General features: G+C 35.6%; 2 protein-coding genes and 1 long non-coding RNA gene across 4 annotated transcripts; 1 reads left to right on the top strand and 2 right to left on the bottom strand.

Annotated features, from left to right (window-relative positions):
* Nucleotides 1–1,806: 1,806 nt before the first annotated feature.
* papss2b (3'-phosphoadenosine 5'-phosphosulfate synthase 2b) lies at nucleotides 1,807–10,329 on the bottom strand. Its single transcript, XM_067368872.1, has 12 exons — nucleotides 9,510–10,329; nucleotides 7,848–7,962; nucleotides 7,391–7,626; nucleotides 7,145–7,283; nucleotides 6,621–6,739; nucleotides 6,367–6,480; nucleotides 5,959–6,070; nucleotides 3,768–3,973; nucleotides 3,525–3,660; nucleotides 3,041–3,309; nucleotides 2,679–2,908; nucleotides 1,807–1,948 (listed from the first exon to the last, which is right to left on the bottom strand). The coding sequence occupies exons 1-12, from the start codon at nucleotides 9,534–9,536 to the stop codon at nucleotides 1,807–1,809; spliced, it is 1,845 nt and encodes a 614-aa protein (XP_067224973.1). The 5' UTR covers nucleotides 9,537–10,329.
* LOC137007431 (uncharacterized) lies at nucleotides 7,509–12,846 on the top strand. 2 transcript variants are annotated; one of them, XR_010892620.1, is made up of 6 exons: nucleotides 7,509–7,646; nucleotides 7,735–7,767; nucleotides 7,840–7,923; nucleotides 8,212–8,253; nucleotides 8,484–8,630; nucleotides 10,408–12,846. It is a non-coding gene; the product is annotated as an uncharacterized lncRNA (long non-coding RNA). The 2 variants fall into 2 exon arrangements; XR_010892619.1 differs by having other exon boundaries at nucleotides 8,484–8,645.
* Nucleotides 12,847–14,539: 1,693 nt separating this feature from the next.
* On the bottom strand, nucleotides 14,540–21,031 carry minpp1b (multiple inositol-polyphosphate phosphatase 1b). Its single transcript, XM_067369239.1, has 5 exons — nucleotides 20,325–21,031; nucleotides 16,790–16,984; nucleotides 16,575–16,672; nucleotides 15,266–15,396; nucleotides 14,540–15,132 (listed from the first exon to the last, which is right to left on the bottom strand). The coding sequence occupies exons 1-5, from the start codon at nucleotides 20,896–20,898 to the stop codon at nucleotides 14,754–14,756; spliced, it is 1,377 nt and encodes a 458-aa protein (XP_067225340.1). The 5' UTR covers nucleotides 20,899–21,031; the 3' UTR covers nucleotides 14,540–14,753.

The following is a 21,031-nucleotide window of genomic DNA, read 5'->3' as shown; positions in this document are numbered from 1 at the left end:
AAAAAAAAAAAAAAAACTAAATTCGGTCCTTTTTTTTGTGGCATATCATGTCATGTTTTGTAAAAGGGGGAACTCAGGATTTACAAATGGTGGAATAGAGGTTTTTTTTCTCTAATCATCTTTTTTTTGCACTGTAATTTCCATACTCTGTTTTTGCCATTCAAGCAATGAGCCTTATTCAAAAAGAAAAGAAAAAAAAAAAGAGTGAAATCTGAGTAAACCATTCTTCCGTAAATAGTCACATTTGAGTCAATGGGACTGTTTATGAAAGAATGAATTATTTACATAAAACTCCTTCTGCTTGTGTTCCAAGAATGAGGTCCATTGTGTCTTTATAGGTTTGGTTTGGGTTGTGTTTGTTTACTAGAACCCCGTGAGATGTTTAAGAAGATGGGCAACATCTTCAAAAATGTGTAGTTAATATTACCAGTTATGTATAAGGCAACTAATTTCCCCTGCAAGAATTATTTTTTACATCACCAACCATGTAACATTTCAGCTGATCTGTAAGAATGAAGTGTGATCAGTAACACTTAACAACTTTCAACTGTTTTGCCCCAGTAAGTGAATGATTTGAATGATGAGTATAGATTTTTTGGCTTTTTACATTGAATAAAATGTTTTAAGTGTTGAATTTAGCCTAGATTAGAGGGAGTGTAATGGCCTGTTGTATAAATATTTATTTGCGAAACATACTTGCACAAAATATCTGGGGCCAGTGCCAAGCCACTGCTGTTACGTATATTATTTCTGGGGTTTGAATGGGTAAAGGAGTATTGAATAAGTGGAAAGAAACAACATTCTTCTGAAGAAATGTTTATGGATCGATGCACCATTTTAGAATGCTGAAAGTCTTTTTCCGTTATTAGGTTTCCTAATCCGCAGTAGTCCATTGGTCTCTTCGTTTTAAATGTGTTTATATCAAGTCAGAATATATTTAAAATGTTTTGTTTACACTGTACAAGGGTTGGAAAACAATTGCATACTCTTAATTAAGTTTATTGGAATTACTACCTGATGCACATATCAAATAAGGTAAGAAATGACAAAGTGTAAATCTCACAAATTTACACAAATAGTAGAATGCAGTACACACATTTCCTGTGAGAGAATAAATATGTTTAGGTTAGTCCAATAAGAAAATGGCAAGACAATAAATATGCTCTTGTTCCTTCACATTGGATTCCTCAAGAGTTTCATGTTTATGCATTCAGCACAAATCTTTCACATTCATACATCACTCTTTACAGTAACTCGTTCATTTGGGAATGTAACAGTAATGCCACATTTACATTAAGGCACATGGAAGTACAATGACATGGAAGTGCAAGACAATACTGTGGTTATACTCTGCTGCCAGCACTGATGTTTTTAAATTCATATAATGAATGTTATAGAATCATCTGTGTATAAAATGAGAACAAGCATTCTCCACTGGTGGAAAAACTTCCAAGACAAGCACTTATCCGAATAAAACTCCAGTTGAGGTAGGCAAGATATTGGTCCCATTGCTGTCAGACATACTTTGATCAGACTACAACAATATAACATATCTGAAACAGCAGTAGCTGTAAGATTTGATCCATCTATGCTTTTATGCTGGGTGGAAATGAAATGTATGGTATTTTAAAGTCATTTGCAGGGAATAAATATAGATAGCATTTATCTAAAAATATGGAACATGAGTCTAGATTAAAGATTTATTTGTAAAAAAACTACTTACTACAATGCAGGATTGTAGTTAATAATGCATCTTTCTTAAAACTTTACTGTATATCTGCATACCGTCCATCCAGTGTCTTGTGTTCACTGGTCCTTCTGCAGAGAACTATAGTATTCAGCTAGGACTTTCCACGCTTTGGGTGCCATGAAACCATCGGGGGGGTTCTCTCCGCTGCGGGCAAGGCTCCTCATTTTAGTCCCCGAGATGAACTCAAATTCACCATGTCTGAAAAGCAGAAATGCAGTTGGCTTGAGCTGCAGTAAATACAAATATACTGTATATACAAATGTCTATAAATATCGATAGCGTAGTGATTTTAATACTTAATCTGATTAAAAATAATGTACAAATAAAGTTCAAAATTAATGAAATTGAGAACTCTGACAATGGAATATTATTATTAATATTATTAGATGTTATTTCACTCTAAATAAATAAATCTAAATGTGACATTCATAATAATGGGCTTATGTGACTATTGGGTGACACTTTATTCTTTGTTACATGTACTTACCATAGTAATACTTGTATATTATGCATAATTACATGTAACTAACCCTAAACCAAAACCTTACCCTATAGGAAGTACATGTTGTTAATTAATATTACTCAGTCAGTACTTAAGTGCATAATTACACTGTGACAAGGACACCTTAAAATAAACTAACCGATTGTTCTGGGTTTAAATTAAAGTTGTTAAAAGATTGAACATAGTCTGTAATTATTGTTGATAAAATGAAAAAAATATATATTAAAAATGATGGCTTTCAAATTATATATATTCAAAGTTAAAAGGATGTGCATTAAACATTATGTAAAATATACTTCATCGTGATTCTACATAAACTTGGAGTTCAATGTGTACATAGTGCAAATTTAAACAATTCACAGCCTTAATATATAATAACACACATTTCAGTGCAGTTTAGAGAGCCGAAATGAAATATGTACGCACCTTTCCTCGTCATAGAAGTCCATGGCCTTCTTAACTCTGTTGTATGCAGCAACTCTGAAGGGAATAATCTCTAGAGAGGTGAGACCTGGTGCCATGGTCAGCACTTTTCCACCATGTGTGGGCTCATACAGGTCCTTCTTTGTCTCCGGGTGGGGCATACCTGCTGGATCTCGTCCTACAATGTAAAAATTGGCCCCCGCGATCATCCTGGCCCGACAATGCCACTGTACCTATAAGGACGTTTAGAATTTTTGCTCTGTTCAGAATTGTTTTGACTCACAAATTCAATTATTTGTAATAAAACGGCCTTATTTAGCTGCCTCTTATTTGTTTCAAAGTAAAATGTTCAGCAAGAGTCTGACCTCTGTAGGCCCAGCATACATCATGGGTGAGGGGAAAATGGCCACAATGGTGTTTTCTGGATCCAGCACTCCTTCCTCTAGCACAGCAGCATGCTGTTTCATGCGCCAGTCCAGCGGTACGTCATCCTCTTTTGTCCAGCCACCCAGAGGGTGCAGAAGCAGCACAGGCTTCTTGTAGCCTCGCTCTAGCAGGCGACGTTTAGTGTCCTGCATCAGGAGCGCATGGCCGTTGTGCACAGGATTACGCAACTGGAATGCAAAAATGGCATCTGCCGGGAAAAGGCACAATTGCAGTGAGTTTTGTTGCACTAGAAAAAATACTTATGGAAAGAATTTTTTTTTCTTAAAAAAAAATAATAACATGGATTTGAAATATGCAACATAAACAACAGAAAAAAAAAAAAGTTTAGCAATTATAGTGTGTTTCATCGTAATAAGAGCATTTTTTTTTTTGTAGTAGCATTTTGTAGTACTTCGCTTTTACCTGCTCTCATTTCTTTAAATTTCTGTTTTAGTTCCCGCGGAGTGAAACGGTACTGGTCAAGACCATCATTCCACCTAAGTCTCTCAAACACCTCCAGGTCTCCACCGGCCAGCCAATCACCACTCTCCATTACCATCTGTACAAGGCAAAAAGGTGTAATTTAATTGTATGATTATATTAAGAAGTATAGGCTATAACATACAATCATTATAAATGCAATGACACAGAGATGTGCCTTCTCACCTTAATGTACGGATGTTGCGGGCATGTTGTCCCCCACTGCCTTGCACATCTCTCTTCTTTACGATGCTCATAAAACTCAGGGTTGCGCATGATTGCCACTTTTTGACCTTTGAACTCCAGGGCAAAAGCAGTAAAACCATCCAGCCTCTCCTTGTCCTCCTTGGATACGGGCAGCACAATAGGAACAGACATGTTGATGATCCCACCTAAACACAAAAGATTATTATTACTATTTTTATTATGATTTATAATAATAATTTTATGTTATGTTGGATGTACAGTGGCATGAAAAAGTATGTGAACCCCTTTCAGAATCTGTAAAAATGAGAATTATTTTAATAAAAAAAGAGGGATAATAAAAAATGCATGTTATTTTTTGTTTAGTACTGTCCTGAGTAAGATATTTTACATAAAAGATGTGTGCATTTAGTTCACAAGACAAAACAATAGCTGAATTTATTAAAATAACCCCATTCATAAGTATGTGAACCATTGATTCTCAATACTGTGTGTGGTCACCTGATGATCCACGACTGTTTTTTTGTTTTGTGATGGTTGTTCATGAGTCTCTTGTTTGTTCTGAGCAGTAAAACTGAGCTCTGTTCTTCAGAAAATCCTCCTGGTCCTGCAGATTCATCAGTTTTCAAGCATTTTTGCATATTTGAACCCTTTCCAGCAGTGACTGTAGGATTTTGAGATTCGTCTTTTCACACTGAGGACAACTGAGGGACTCAAACACAACTATTAAAAAAGGTTCAAACATTCACTGATGCTCCAGAAGGAAACACGATGCATTAAGAGCCGGGGGGTGAAAACTTTTGAATTCAAATATCAAGGTAAATTGTACTTAATTTTTCTGCCGGGAAACATGCAACTATCTTCTGTTGCTTCCAAAGGGCAGTACTAAATGAAAAACAATGATATGTAAATATAATAAGAAAAATTGTGACATCCTCATCCTGTTCAAAAGTTTTCACACCCCGACTCTTAATGCATCGTGTTTCCTTCTGGAGCGTCAGTGAATGTTTGAACCTTTTTTAATAGTTGTGTTTGAGTCCCTCAGTTGTCCTCAGTATGAAAACACAGATCTCAAAATCCTACAGTCACTGCTGGAAAGGGTTCAAATATGCAAAAATGCTTGAAAACTGATGAATCTGCAGGAGCTGGAGGATTTTTCTGAAGAACAGAGCTCAGTTTAACTGCTCAGGACAAACAAGAGACTCATGAACATCCATCACAAAACAAAAAAACAGTCGTGGATCATCAGGTGACCACACACAGTATTGAGAATCAATGGTTCACATACTTATGAATGGGGTTATTTTAATAAATTCAGCTATTTGTTTTGTCTTGTGAACTAAATGCAAACATCTTTTATGTAAAATATCTTATTCAGGACTGTACTAAACAAAAAATATCATGCATTTTTTTATTATCCCTCTTATTTTATTAAAATAATTCTATTTTCACAGATTCTGCAAGGGGTTCACATACTTTTTCATGCCACTGTAACTAGATAAATGTAAATTAAGGTATTAAATATTACTGATTATAGCTATATTATTATTAAATACATTTTAATGTTAAATACACTACCATTCAAAAGTTTTTATTTTTTGAAATAGTCTCTCATGGTCACTGAGGCTGCATTTATTTAAACAAAAATACAGTAAAACAGTAATATTGTGAATTATAAAATAACTTTTTCATTTTATTTTATTTTTTATATACATTATAGATCTGAAATTTCAGCAGTCATTACTCCAATTTTCAGTGTCACATGATCCTTCGAAATCATTCTAATATGCTGATTTGGTGCTCAATAAACATTTTTTCTTATTATCAATGTTGTAAAGTTGTGCTGCTTAATATTTTTATGCAAACCGTGAGATATTTTTCTCAGGATTCTTTGATGAATATCGATATGAAATCTATTTGAAAAAATAAAACTTTTGTAATATTATATATGTCTTTACTGTACTTTTGATAAATTTTGAGTCCTAGGAAGTATTTATTTTCTTTTTTCTTTCTTTCATTCTTTCTTTCTTTTAGTAATTCATACTGACTCCAAACTTTTGAATGGTAGTGTGTTTTTTATTGGCCTTCTGCCAATTGTGAAATACAGCAGAGACACTATAAAAACTATACATTATTGAGGGTGATGTCTATATCAGTTTGAAAACGTCTTTACCATCAAGCAAAGTTCCAAAGTGCAAGACTTGCAGAAATTCTCTCTCTCTCATGAATCCCCTCAGTGGAGTCGCCCAGCCCTCAGCCAGAACCTGCACCCACTGCAAATCCAGCTACAAGGTCAAAGAGAAACACACAAACAGTACATTCATTTTATTTCACGAAAAGAAAGACAGTTTGCCACAAAATATCAACTACGACTTACGACATTTCACTTTTTACTCCAGTAATTCTTTCAGTTGCTGTTGCAGAATGTAAATTATGCAGTAGATTTCCGTTTTCAAACACCACATTACAGTGAAAAGCTCTCAGTTAACTGAACTATGAAGAAATGCCTGTGGTGTAACATGCAGGGCAGTTGAATCCCACAGCAGTAGGGCATGTGTGTGTTCATGAAGGGTTGCATTACCTCCGTGATGGTTACAGTAGGGAGTATATCGGCATCACTCAGCACCAGGTCCAACTTGTTTTCAGGAACAAAGAGCTCATTCACTTCCTCTGTCACACCAGTGGGTACAATATCCTGTGATAGCGAAACATCTGGTCAGTGACGTTTTGACGTCGCTGAACAGAATACTGACAGTCTGTCAGCTGGCACAAAGAAAGGGACATCTGACAAAACCCATTATCTATTTGATGACCAGAAATGAAAGACTGATCCACCTGTTCCTTCAAGAGATCCACTAGCTGGTGAATGCAGTCATTGACAGTGAGCTCTCCAGTCTTCAAAACAAGCTCAGGGGCTTCAGGTTTCTCGTAGTCAGAGTCTATTCCCGTAAATCCTACATTAAAAAAATATAGATGAAACGTTTTCTAGATACTCTCATTACTGGCAAATGAGTGCTCCGAATTATTAAAGGGATAGTTCACCCCAAAAAAAGAAAATTTTGTCATCATTTACTCACACTAAAGTTGTTTCAAACCTGTATGAATTTTGAAGAAAAAAAATATATATATATTGAAGAATATGGGTAACGGAAGTCAATAGGGCCCTACTGTTTGGTTACTGACATTCTTAAAAATTTCTTCTTTTGTGTTCAGCAGAAGAATTTTCATTTTTAAAGGGTAAAATATCCTTTTAAGTCCAAAAAATTAAAGTTAAAATATTCTCTTCTATCCAAGGTAAATATGATAGGCTATACACCATGCATTTATAGATTTATTTTCCCAAAAAACCTTAAAAATACCTTTAATCTCTCCAGCACGGGCCTTTTTGTAAAGTCCTTTGACATCTCTGCTCTCACACAACTCCAGTGGGGCATTTACAAACACCTCAAAGAATGGCAGGCCTGCATTCTCATGAATCTTCCTGGCATCATTTCGATCCTGTTGTGACACACATAAAATCGTTCTCTCAATCCATCCTGTTTCCTTTTTCTTAAAAAAAAATTTCATAATTTAGAATCCTCTGATGTCACTAAATATCACCACACCTTTGTAAACGGAGAAATGAAACTAGTGATGCAAACCAGTCCGGCATCCGCAAACAGTTTGGCCACCTCAGCAATACGTCGGATGTTCTCTTCTCTGTCTGTGGCTGTGAAGCCCAAGTTCTTATTCAAGCCATGACGAATATTATCACCGTCGAGCGAGTAGCAAGGAATGGCATGGGAAACTAGATATTCCTCTAGAGCAAATCCAATTGTAGTCTTTCCAGCACCAGACAGCCCTGTAGGGAAAAATATAGAAGTAAGCTACTTTAAATTCACATAAATAGACTTGATATTTTGTTGCATCATTTGAGGCTATCATTCAGCTTAACATCTCTGTTCCACAGAAGAAAGGAAGTCGTACAGGTCTGAACATGAGGGTAAGTGATGAATTTTCATCAGTTTGAGTGAACTATCCTTTTAATTTGATCTATTTAATTCTCTCCTGAAAGTTTCCCACCTGTCAGCCAAACAGTACATCCACGAAATCCACCTCTGGTTCCAACCACTTGGCCACGCTTGCTTCTACTCACATGGTGAGCCTGGTACACAACATTGGTTGCTCTCTGAATGTCCTATATACAAAATGAAAAGTGGATATACATGATGTGAAAAGTAAGCTTGAGAACAATTTGCAAATCTGAGCCTAAAGCATTATTTCCATCTTTACCGATACAACTCTATAGGGACAATGGGTCAGATTCACAAAAGTGATACCTTGAAAAATGTATCAGTGTTTTTTTGTTCAAACAATGGAAGTCAATGTTCACCTAAATAGTTTGGTTAACAACATTCTTCAAAATATTTTCTTGTTTGTTCCACAGAAGAAAGACATACCAGTTATACAAGTATGGAACAAGATGAGGGTAAATAAATGATGATAAAATGTTCATTTCTGAATGAACTGTCCCTTTAATTTTAAGTTCATGAAAAACATCTAGCTTCCTAGAGCCATTTGACTGATATGTAAGAATGTAATGTTCTCTGTAATGTTACAGAGAAGAAAAAAAAAAACAAATACACATTTTTTAACAGTTTAATTTACACAATTGTGGTCTTGTGGATTATATTTCTGTGTATCAAATTCCATCATCAGGAATGAGGAGGGAGCGGCTTCAGAAAGAGAAATGAAGAAACAAAAAAGGCCATTCACGCAGGACCATGGAGAGGTGGCCAGTTGGATCAGAGCCATCTCTCCCTCTCCACCCAGCCTCCTTGGATACACAGGAAATCCCAGCTTGATGCAAGTAACCCTGGGGTTTGTTAATTCCCATTGGTACACAGTGTCCCTTTGACTGAGGATATGCAAAATCTGGATTCATAAGGAACTGAGTTACAAATAACATTAAAGGGATAGCTCACCCAAAAATAAAAAATTCTGTCATCATTTACTCACCCTCAAGTTGTTCCAAACCTGTATGAGTTTCTTTCATTTGCTGAACACAAAAGAAGTTATTTTGAAGAATTTTTTTTGTCTTACTTTGGAAGTCAGTGGCTACTCTCAACTGCCGACAGAGTTTCTTTCTTCCATGAACAGAAGAAAGAGACTCATACAGGTTTAGAACAACAAAAGGGTGAGTAAATTACAGAATTTTCTTTTCTTTTTTTTTTAATCTTACATGGGATTTGTGTGGTTATATTGCAGATACCCAGAAAACACTTTATGCAGCATTGTGGCATGCAAATTATAGTTCTGACATGTACAATAGAGACAGTTATATACTAAACAAAACTCCTAAACATGTAAGTTATATGCCAAATCTAGACAAGGTGATGCAAAAGATAAACCTGAATCACAACATCCTGCCACATCATCACAGATTTACATTTTCGTTCAGCCGAAAGCAAACACTTGTGTTATTTTAAGTGGCTGTCACTCCATATTTATCCAGTAGTTCCCCAAGTTAAACACGGATCAGTTAACTCGAACAATTCTTAGTGTAAATGTAGAGTCTTTCAAAATAAAGTTTTTAATGAGAAATACATGTTCTTAAACCATTACTATTAACACAAAATACTTATATGTTGTAAAGTCTGTTGAAATTTCATATTTCGTATCGATGCAACTTTTAAAAGTTTAGCGAGAAAGAAACAAAAGAAAGAAAAAGCTGAACTAGCCTACCGTTCTCTGTTTTTTCAAACCAGACATGATGTCACAACGCGAACACGCTTGTCGAAGCTTTCTAAAGATGTGACCCGACTAACACGGAGTAAAAGAAAGAGAAGTTAGTGAAAGTCAGGATAGACTGGACACGTAGCACTCAGCGCTCTTCCTGAAATCCTCCCACCCCTCAGATCAGCGTGCGCTGCTCACGTCACCATCACGACTCCACACTGACTCCACTGATTCTCAGTTACTATTACTCAACAACTCTCTCACAACTCACGGAATAATACAACAAAGATACATTAAGACACAAACATGAAGGGAAAAAAGCATTATTAAATGATTATTGCTGCTCTGATCTGGGGTTGACAACTTCGATCTCATAAAACCACTAAAAAGACATTTCTTTTACATATAAGCCCAGCCGACCCCCTATAGACTTCATGGACAGTCAGCATGATGAAACAGAAAAAAGAAAAGAAAAATAAAATTCCGAAAAAACAGTGTGGTTACAAATTTCACTAATTCACTAAGAGTTCACTAATGAAAATGCTTCTATTTTGCACATTTGTGTGTGGTGGCTCTTTATTCACTGACTCCAGCTTCAGTCCACTCCTTTTGAAGCTCTCCTAAGTTCTTAAATCTTCTCAAGCCTGCGGTCATTCCTTTCGCTTGTACACCTTTTCCTACCACACTTTTTCCTTCCAGTCAACTTTCCATGAATATGCTTTGGCACAGCACTCAGCCAGCTCATGGAATTTGATAATATAATTTGTAATTAAGTTATTAATTACAAATTATATTATCTATCTATCTATCTATCTATCTATCTATCTATCTATCTATCTATCTATCTATCTATCTATCTATCTATCTATCTATTTAAATTTTTGCTCTTTGTTTTGAATCCTAGGGCCCAGTTGTTCAAAAAGTTTAACCTGGATCAGACTGATCCAGATTTGGAAATCCCAGGATCAGATAATCAATCTACTTTTGTGCTGTTTTTTTCAAATGCAAGATTGAATTGGATGATTCAGATTCAAACTATTCCAGATCACCAAATCTGGATTACCAGAGCTCTATTTGGGACTACATAGCTACAACTAACTATGAAGAACTACTGGAAGAATAGCCAGTGCTTGGGTCACTTTATGTGTTTTGGTTTAAAGAGACAGAAAACAGCACAATAAAAGAGTTCAAACATGTCGTTCCATTTTCTATTTCTTTTAAACAGTCTGACCCACAACAAATAAAAGAAAACAAATATACATGCTATAAGGGATGGTTTATCTTTGATTATTGTGTCATCATAATTAAGATACAGTGATTATTGACAGTTAAAAATTAAAATATATTATTTTTGTTTGACAGTGACAGCTATTTGGGGGATTACTTTATGAGGACAAAATAATTTATTTCACTTTAATGTATTGAAAGGCTATATACAGGTGCATCTCAATAAATTAGAATATCATGAAAAAGTTTTTTTCTGTAATTTAATTTAAAAAATTAAACTTAAATATATTATAGATTTATTAGACATAAAGTAAAATATTTCCAGACTTTTGTTTTCATTTTTATGATTACAGCTCATCAAAATCAAAAAATCAGTATCTCAAATAATTAGAATATTTAATTTCAAGTTCTATGAAATTACCATTCTCAGGGTATAAATACTGGGTTTAGGTCAGTAATCCCAACAGCAGTCATGGGGAAGTCTGCTGACTTGAAAGTTGTCCAGAAGATGATCATCAAGACCCTCTACAATGAGGGTAAGCTACAGTGGTAGGAAAAGGTGTACAAGTGAAAGGAATGACCACAGGCTTGAGAAGATTTAAGAATTTAGGAGAGCTTCAAAAGGAGTGGACTGAAGCTGGAGTCAGTGCATCAAGAGCCACCACACACAGATGTCTTCAGGAAATGGGCTACAACTGTCACATTCCACATACCAAGTCACTTCTGAACCAAAGACAACGTCAGAAGCGTCTTACCTGGGCTAAGGGGAAAAAGAACTGGACTGTTGCTCAGTGGTCCAAAGTCCTTTTTTCAGATGAAAGTAAATGTTGCATATAATTTGGAAATCAAGGTCAAGTGTGAAGAGGCACAGAAACCATGTTGCTTGAAGTTGTTGGAAATCTCAGAAGCGAAGACCAGGAGACTTGGATGTATCTTCAGCAGATTCTTTATTGAGAACACATGCTATCTGTACCTGCAGTCATCAAGTCTAACTAAGGCAGTGTACATTGAAGTTTATATACATTTTAGGGGGCAGTGCTTAGGGATAGAGACAAAGCACCTGGGAGACGACCTTAAAAAAAGCATGCAAATGAAGTATTCAGAATTTACCCCAGACTCTAGAGTGTTGCAAGTCCTAATCCAATCAGCATAACTATTCAAAGAAAGGGACAGGGGCTCCAAGAGCCATTAACGACAAAAGGTGAGAATCTCAGTAATCTGACTGAACAGGAACTGGCAGAAAAACTCTTGCTGAAAACTTTGCTAAACAGAATCATTCATCTGATGTTGTCATCTTTACCTTAAAATGCTAAATACAATGTACTTCACCTTAGTATTTCATATGAGGTTATGTCAGGACGTATCATCAGATCTTCAACAGATTCTTAAATTTGTAATCCCACAAAGTCCAGTGTGAAGTTTCCACAGTTAGTGATGATTTGGGCTGCCACGTCACCTGCTGGTGTTGGTCCTCTGTGTTTTCTGAAGTCCACAGTCAATGCAGCCATCTACCAGGAAATTTTTAGAGCACTTCATGCTTCCTTCTGCTGACAAGCTTTATGGAAATACTGATTTCATTTTCCAGCAGGATTTGGCACCTGCCCACACTGTCAAAGGTACAAAAAGCTGGTTCAATGACCATGGTGTTACTATGCTTGATTGGCCAGCAAACTCACCTGACCTGAACCCCATACAGAATCTATGGGGTATTGTCAAGAGGAAGATGAGAGACACCAGACCCAACAATGCAGATGACATGAAGGCTGCTATCAAAGCAACCTGGGATTCCATTACACCTGAGCTGTGCCACAGACTGATCGCCTCCATGCCACGCCGCATTGATGCAGTAATTCATGCAAAAGGAGACCCAACCAAGTATTGAGTGCATAGAAATGAACATACTTTTCAGAAGCTTGATATTTCTGTTTAAAATATCCTTTTCCTTTTAGTCTGTGTGCATTGAATTTACACAAGTTTACACAAGTTCCACAATTTGAGTTGAATTACTGAAATAAATTAACTCTACCATGACATTCTAATTTATTGAGATGTACCTGGAAATAGTTGAAGAATCTAAGGATTTGTTTCAGTAGCAACCAACCTTTGTGTATATATCTTCAAGAGAGCAACCATACAAAATTAAGAAAATAAAACACAATTTTCTTCATTTTCTTAATTGTTTCATTTCATGTTATAATCATTAATAATGTATGTAATTTATTTTTTTTAGTATTTATTTCATTTACCATTTATAATCATTGACCATTTATCATTTAATTATTTATTCCATTTATCATTAATTTATGTCATTTTATTGTATTTTTATATTACTTATTTTCCTTGTTCTTGCAATGATTGCTATTGTTTAATCTTACGATTATGGGGTTTCATGGAATGTTTGTCTTGACAAAAAAAGATAAGAGGAAATATCACACTTTCAAGTTGTTATGGGATGTTGTGAAGCAGTTTGGTATAACAACACTTGCCCCATAGTTTCACAGACAAGGCCTAAGCTAGTCCTAGACTAGAATGCATGTTTGACATTTACATTTAGCAGACGCTTTTCTCCAAAGCGACTTACAAATGAGAATAGTAGAAGCAATGAAATCAACATGAGTACAACAGTATGTAAGTGCTGTGTCAAGTCACAGTTTAATCATTAAAGTGCTCGTAGCAAGGAATATATACACTACCGTTCAAAAGTTTGGGGTCAGTAAGATTTTTTAATGTTTTAAAAGAAGTATCTGCTCACCAAGCCTGCATTTATTTGATATTTTATAATAATAATATATTTTATAATAATAATGAATGTTTCTTGAGCATAAAATCATCATATTAGATTGATTTCTGAAGGATCATGTGACACTGAAGACTGGAGCAATGATGCTGGAAATTCAGCTTTGATCACAGGAATAAATTACACTTTACTGTATATTGACATAGAAAATAGCTGTTTTAAATTGGAATAATATTTCACAATATTACGGTTTTTGTTTGTATTTTTAATCAAATAAATGCAGGCTTGGTGAGCAGAAGATACTTCTTTTAAAACATTAAAAAATCTTACTGATCCCAAACTTTTGAACGGTAGTGTATAAATATTTTTTAAATACACAAATAGATGGAAAAAAAAAAGAGTAGAAATCGAAGAAAAGAAAGATAAATAAAAAAGCATTTTTCTGAGCATTTTTAACTGAAATAAACTTCAACTGACATGTCTTAAAATATGTCAGTGTCATTGCTTTGTCTTTTTAAAAGATATAAACAGCCTAATTGAACTAAGGCCTAAACCTAGTGACATCCTAGTGTCTGTGAAACCAGGCCTTGATGTATTTGTGCTGGTCAGATAAAATCATTGTAATGATTAAACAAAAGTATATGCAAAACATAAATATTTAAATAAAAAGTGTTATTTAATTTTGTTCCTAACTCCACCCTTCTGGAATCAGGATAATCCTGATCTCACTAAAAAGCAGGTTTGAAGGTTAGACCAAAGATTATGTGACCTAATCTGATTTCAGAAAAAATTTTTTCTTCTTTGGAACAACCCAATCCAGATTTGATACAATCCAATATCCAAAATCCAATTAGATTTTTTCTTTCTTTCTTTTTTTTACAACTGGGCCCAGAATTTCAATGTGGACTCTGACTTTTATAAAAAACACTTGGTTGTTTAAAAGGTCATATACTATAAAATTCACAGTTCATATATGAATAAAATATATAAAATAAAATATAGAAACTTCAAGTTTTCTGTTAAATTGCATTTATTAAAAAATTATTTGGCAATGTACACCCATATTACTTTAGTACTTTGGCAAATAAACAAAACAAAACACACACAGAAATCATTCTTAAAGCACAAATGTCCACCCCTTGGCAATTTGGTAGCCTGTAAAATAAATAACACAATATTCTGGACCTCAAACCACAGTATGAAAATATGAACAGAATCAAAAGTGAAGATACAGTGATTGCAAGCACAATAATTGATCCCTGTAATCCACCATTTAATAACCTGACTCACAGTTCAGTGTTCCTGAGTTTTGGTTGAGGCACATCACATTCCTTATTAAAATCACAGCCATGAAGGAGCTTTAAGTAATGCTTTCTGACCGTTTCATACAGTGGAGCCGAATGATTAATGCTGGGAAAAGTCATGGGCTTCTCGTTGAGAAACAACTGTACTCTAAGTCCATCACTACATTCATACAGGACAAAGACTAAGTTTGCAGCATAAGGTACAATCTGACTAGAGCGGAATGTGCGGTTGTGTTGCGATGAAAAATTGTCTGCAGTTAGAGGTTTTTCATCCTTGAAGAAGCCCATCAAAGAGAGCAGAGGTAGCAGGGTCTCAGCATGACCAACCTGGATGGTGGCAGTCTTTTTTACCTCCCCAGATCTGTCAAATGACAGGAAACATTTTAAAACCACAAGTGAACACATAAACATCTTTAATATGTTCTATGGATTGTTCTAAGAGGACAAATACACCATAACTGACTAAGAACCAGTCCACATCTCAATCTCTTTACCTGTAGTCATTAGAAACCTTATCAAGACGCTTGAAAATATCATGAAAGAGAGGGCAGCTGGATTTACGGTTGATGTCATGTCCGTATCCCCTCTTCCAGTACTGCTTCAAGTCATTTTTATACTCCAGGATCTAACAAGAGGCCAAAAACATGTTACTGAAAAAGAGAACATGCATTTAGTTGCCAAGGTAAATCCAATTATGAAAAGCAGGAGAAACCTATCATGCACATTTTATAGGCCAAGGGGGACAATCACCAGATAACAGATTACTCATCCCACGATCCCACAAATACAGATTGAATATGTTCAATCAGTGAAAACAAGCGCCGCCCAACGCCAACACACTGATCCGACAAAGCGCCTGTTGCCGTTGGTCTGCGTTTGTCGGTCCGGTGTGAATTGGCCATATGAGTGTAAATCTAAAATTAAAAATAATCTTAAAGGATTAGTTCACTTTCACATAAAATTTTCCTGATAATTTACTCACCCCATTATCATCCAAGATGTTCATGTCTTTCTATCTTCAGTCAAAAAGAAATGAAGGTTTTTGATGAAAACATTCCAGGATTATTCTCCATGTAGTGGACTTCAATGGCCTCCAAACGGTTGAAGGTCAAAATTACAGTTTCAGTGCAGCTTCAAAGGGCTTTAAACGATACCAGACGAGGAAAACGATCATTTTCGAAAAAATGTAAATGTATATGCTTTATATAAACAAATGATCGCCTTCCAAGTGCTTCCGCCAAAACCGCACTTTCGTATTCTTCAAAAAGCTTACGCTGTAGGTCCTATGCCTTCCCTATTCTACTTACGGAACGGACACAGCACCAGTTCCATTTTTTCCTGTAAGTAGAATAGGTAGAATGACTGATTGTTTCGCTAGATAAGACCCTTATTCCTCGTCTGCTATCGTTTAAAGTCCTTTGAAGCTGCACTGAAACTATAATTTTGACCTTCAACTGTTTGGTGCCCATTGAAGTCCACTATAAGGAAAATAATCCTGGAATGTTTTAATAAAAAACCTTTTTGACTGAAGAAAGAAAGACATGAACATCTTGAATGACATGGGGGTGAGTCAGGGAAATTTTATTTGAAAAGTGAACTAATCCTTTAATTCCAGTGTATTCCCTAAACTGTAAAGGATATAGCTGTGTCATCACTGCAGTAGCAAAGACGTAATAAATGCTACATTAAAACAAAGTTGTTATATGTAATGGAGCTGACATGGAATTACACTTTGAATCTTAATAACATTTATTAAATCCACTGAAAATTGATGTTTTGAATTCCCAACCAGCATATACGTACTTGAGCGTCAGACTCATCCAGCAGAACGCACCATGGAGAGTTCTCTGACTTGATGGCAAACTCATAAGAGCACAAAAAGAAAACTGCCTCTGCCATTTCTTGGAACAAAATGTAAAACAAGATCAGGAAACATCTTTTTTATTGACTATTTCAGTAGATAGATTAACATTTACCAACTTGAAAATTATACACTGTAATATAAAAAGCAAAATTACCTGGGGTGATTTGATTGTATGGAATCTCAAGACGACTGGATAATTTCCTCCGTAATGCATCCATTTCTGCTGAAGATTTAAAGCGTTCTACCTCCTTCAAAGCGGTTTTATTGTTCTCAACACTTTCAACAAATCTCTCACAATGATCAAAGAATCTCATGAGTGAATCATCCACATAGTGTTTGTAATCCATATCTATAAAACAAGAAGAAATATGGTTAGTTGAATAACATTTGAATAACCAAGGGCCATTACTTCAACTATAAATCTTGCTGGATTATAGATAAACCACACCTGGTGAAGAGTTGTTTACATAGTCTGCTCTGCACAGATAACAACAGACACTTCATGGCAGATGTGCTGAGGACAAACAAATCTCTCATTGTGTTTCAGTGTCTTTAAATGCCAGCTGTTTGGCCTAATACAATTAAACGCTATGTACATTTAAAATGTCCCCACTGCAAATGTTTGCAATAATCTGAGCTTCAGCTTAGTATTGCATGTGTGATAAATCATGGGTTGTCAAATTGGGATGCTAGTGAAACAATTGAGGGTGTTTTACTAAATGTATTTTTAGGCGTTAACTTAAAATGTTAAGTAGCCTACATGATGAATTAAAGGGTTAGTTCACCCAAAAATGAAAATTATGTCATTTATTACTCACCCTCATGTTGTCCCACATCCGTAAGACCTTTGTTGATCTTTGGAACACAAATTAAGGTATTTTTGATCAAATCCGATGGCTCAGTAAGGCCTCCATAGACAGCAATAACACTCTCTTTTTCAATGCCGAGAAAGCAACTAAAAACATATTTAAAAAAGTTCATGTTACTACAGTGTTTCAACCTTAATATTATAAAGCGACGAGAATACTTTTTGTATGCTAAAAATAACCAAATAGCGACTTTATTTCACAATATCCAGTGAAGGGCGATTTCAAAACACTGCTTCATGAAGCTTCGAATCTTTATGAATCAATCAGTGGTTCAGAGCGCCAAAAATCACATGACTTCAGTAAACAAGGTTTCATTACGTCATAAGAGTTTTGAAACTTCAATAGTACACGTGACTGTGGCAGTTTGATACATATTTCGAATTACTGATTCAAAACCTATTATTCGTGAAGAATTAAAGCTTCATGAAGCAGTGTTTTGAAATCGCCATTCACTGGATATTGTGGAATAAAGAGTCTATTTTATTATTTTTGGCACAAAAAGTATACTCGTCGCTTTATAATATTAAGGTTGAAACACTGTAGTCACATGAACTGTTTTAAATACGTTTTTAGTATCTGTCTGGGCAATGAAAAAGGGAGTGTTAATTGCTGTCTATGGAGGCCATCGGATTTGATCAAAAATATCTTAATTTGTGTTCCGAAGATCAACAAAGGTCTTACGGGTGTGGAACGACATGAGGGTGAGTAATTAATGATATAATTTTCATTTTTTGGGTGAACTTACCCTTTAAATATACATTTTTAAGAATAATGACACAGTCTATGTAGCTATGTAAGATAAGTAGTTCTTCTGTTGTCATTTACTCACCATCATGTCTTTACAAACATGTATGACTTTTTTGCTTCTGGAACATAAAAGAAGTGGTGGATCCAAAATGGTCAATATTCTTGTTCATGCATTTTATTCATATTTATGTTCATCATTTATGGCTTATGATTTATCAATTTTGCTTTTGATTTCATATATTTATGTACTCCTACTTTATATATTAATTCTCATCATATTTTCAAGTATTTACTTGTTATTGTACCCTTATGGTTATTCTTATTTTATCTTTAAGAGTATGTATGCTTGTTATATTCATTTGTTCTTCAAGTGTTCCAATGTGACAGGTCACGTTGACACGTTTGTGGTTAGATATTGGACAATGTTTTTTTGCTTTCTGAATTAGTTGTTCATTTGAACTTAATATGTCTGTTATTATTTCTGCTGACATGTAAGAATGTAAGATTTGCAAAATTCCCTAAGGGGGTCACAACAACTCCTGTATCTATTTTTGACATTTGACCAGTCTATGACATAATGGGTACATCCATTCAACCTTTTCTGATTAGAACAAAACATGAGTTTGAGTGGGATGTAAATTTCCCTATTCTTATGGTATAAAATGGACTGAGTCATTGTTAGGGGGGCTTTTCTCCCTTGCTCTTTCCTTTGCTCTCCCTTGCTCTTCTGCTTCTTCTCTCCTATCTGCAAATACCTTAATTATTGTTCTTAACCCTCTACAGCACAGCATTGCCCTCAGGCAACGGAAAGTTTTCTTAAGCCCTATGTTTAGTAAATTTTTCTTTAAATGATTACAACCAATTAGAAAGGTCGAGAAAGTACCAAAGAACAGTTCAGTAAGGTGTTGGAGTCAATATCAAGCACCATTAAGAGGTGGGACGTCCTGTTCTGAGACATGGTCACAGGAGCACATGGTGTGAGAAGGCTATATTATTGCTTTAGTTATCTTATTTAAAACTACATGAATTGTACATAAAAAATATGTGTGCATGTATGAAGGTGTAGAGAAGCCTTTTGTCAGGTTTTATGAAGTTTTTTATTATTTTGCATGTTCAGAAATTCAGTTTTTCTTTTCGTTGCCTCAGGGCAACGTTGTGCGATAAGGGGTACTTTTCGAGGGGGTTTTAGACAGTACCTCTCATTGGCCACAATGTATTATAAGAAGGGAAGATGCAAGGTTCCTGGGTGTGCAGGAACACCCAAAGTGATGTGCAAAAATTGTAACATACACCACTATGTCACAAGAGAAGAAATGCTTTTTGAAGTTTCGTACGGAGTGAAATCTTATCACATGATGTACATTATATGGCATAGCACACTACATGATACAGACCTATGCATGTATCAAATTCAATATATCAATGTCTTTCAAGTGTTTTTCCATTTTTATTTAATGATTTCTTGAATTTGATTTTGATGATAATTTTCTCTATGACTGTACCATTGTCGCAAAAAATATTTTGGGGTTGGGGAAGGGTGGGGGGAATTTTTTGTTTGTTTTTTAATCGATAAAATTAACCAAAAAATTATATGGAATATTTTTTTTCATGTGCCATCAACGTGTGCAGTTCTGTAAATTCTGCTCTTCATCTAGATAATACTCTGGATTTTATGATACTCTAAATTTTATTATTAACTATTAATTACTTCTTTCTGATTGTCATTTTACCTTTTGGTTTTATTAAATATTTTCATTATCGATTAAAGTTTGCGTGTGAGGCTAAATTTAATTGCAATGAATAAATAATGTTTCTTCAACAACGTCATCATCAATAACCTGGATCTCATTTCCTCAAGTTTTTTGCATCAAGAAGATATAACTTATTGAGAAATGTTTCAGTCTATACAATTGAAGTCAACGTCTTCTGTGTGTCCACAGAAGAATGAAAGTCATAGGTTTAGAATGATATGAGGGTGAGTAAATGATATGAGAATTCATTTCTGGAGAAACTACTCATGTAAAATGTTTAAGAAGCCAACAAAACTGGTAAAAGAAGGGGCACTGAGCCTACCCTGAACATCCCAGAGTCTGTGAAGACCCTCTTGGAAAGCTTTAACACTATCAACACAGCGGTGCTTGGAGCTGGTGATGAACTCAATGCGGTTGGCACGGAGGTGATCCTCTGAAATCAAGGTGGGAAATGACCCTGCCAGTCTCATAGCCAAATGCCTGTGGTCATCTCGCCCTTTCTCCACCAGTCTCCCGTCCATGTCTTCCGTGTACCACATCTTCCATGTTTTAATGTCATTGAACCTCGAGGCTGAATCTGACGCGTCGGACATGACCAGATCAAACAGTTGCGCGATCCTTTTCACATTTTTGGTGGTTGGATAGCGCGTCCCGTGACGTATCACCGACACCACATGAATGGCACGGCAATCTGGAGAGGGGGGAGCCAGCAGCGATCTGTTCACAAACAAAATGTCATCTAAAAGATGTGGGTTCACTTCCTCGTACCTGCCTTTTGTCCCAAAGTAATGCGCTATAGCCGGTATCGTTGGTCTGGCGAGTTTAGAGAATGACAAACCAACCATAACGCTCAAGGAAGTGATGAGAAAGTTCGTAAGGAAATAAGTTATTTTCATTTCTGGATTTGCTATACCTGTTCCACCGAAAATACCTGTAGCTTGGTCACCTGTACATTCATTCAATGCCTAAAATAGCCACGCGCCCTGCCAACTATGACGCACACTATCTGTGAAGCCAGCATCAATTACG

This window comes from Chanodichthys erythropterus, chromosome 19, assembly GCF_024489055.1.
Source record: "Chanodichthys erythropterus isolate Z2021 chromosome 19, ASM2448905v1, whole genome shotgun sequence".
NCBI classification, from domain to species: Eukaryota; Metazoa; Chordata; class Actinopteri; order Cypriniformes; family Xenocyprididae; genus Chanodichthys; species Chanodichthys erythropterus.
This window is presented reverse-complemented; position numbering and strand designations above follow the sequence as displayed.

Bases quoted from the DNA above. Each gene is read 5' to 3' on its own strand.
- papss2b (XM_067368872.1), bottom strand. From the start codon at position 9,536: ATGTCTGGTTTGAAAAAACAGAGAACG. The intron at 6,071-6,366 runs GTAATGCAACCC...TTGACCTTGTAG, and splicing joins CTACTGTAACCATCACGGAG to CTGGATTTGCAGTGGGTGCA. The intron at 1,949-2,678 runs GTGCGTACATAT...TCTGCTTTTCAG, and splicing joins GACTTCTATGACGAGGAAAG to ACATGGTGAATTTGAGTTCA.
- minpp1b (XM_067369239.1), bottom strand. From the start codon at position 20,898: ATGAAAATAACTTATTTCCTTACGAACTTTCTCATCACTTCCTTGAGC. The intron at 16,673-16,789 runs GTAATTTTGCTT...TTTTGTTCCAAG, and splicing joins ATACAATCAAATCACCCCAG to AAATGGCAGAGGCAGTTTTC. The intron at 15,397-16,574 runs GTACGTATATGC...GCCTCTTGTTAG, and splicing joins TGGATGAGTCTGACGCTCAA to ATCCTGGAGTATAAAAATGA.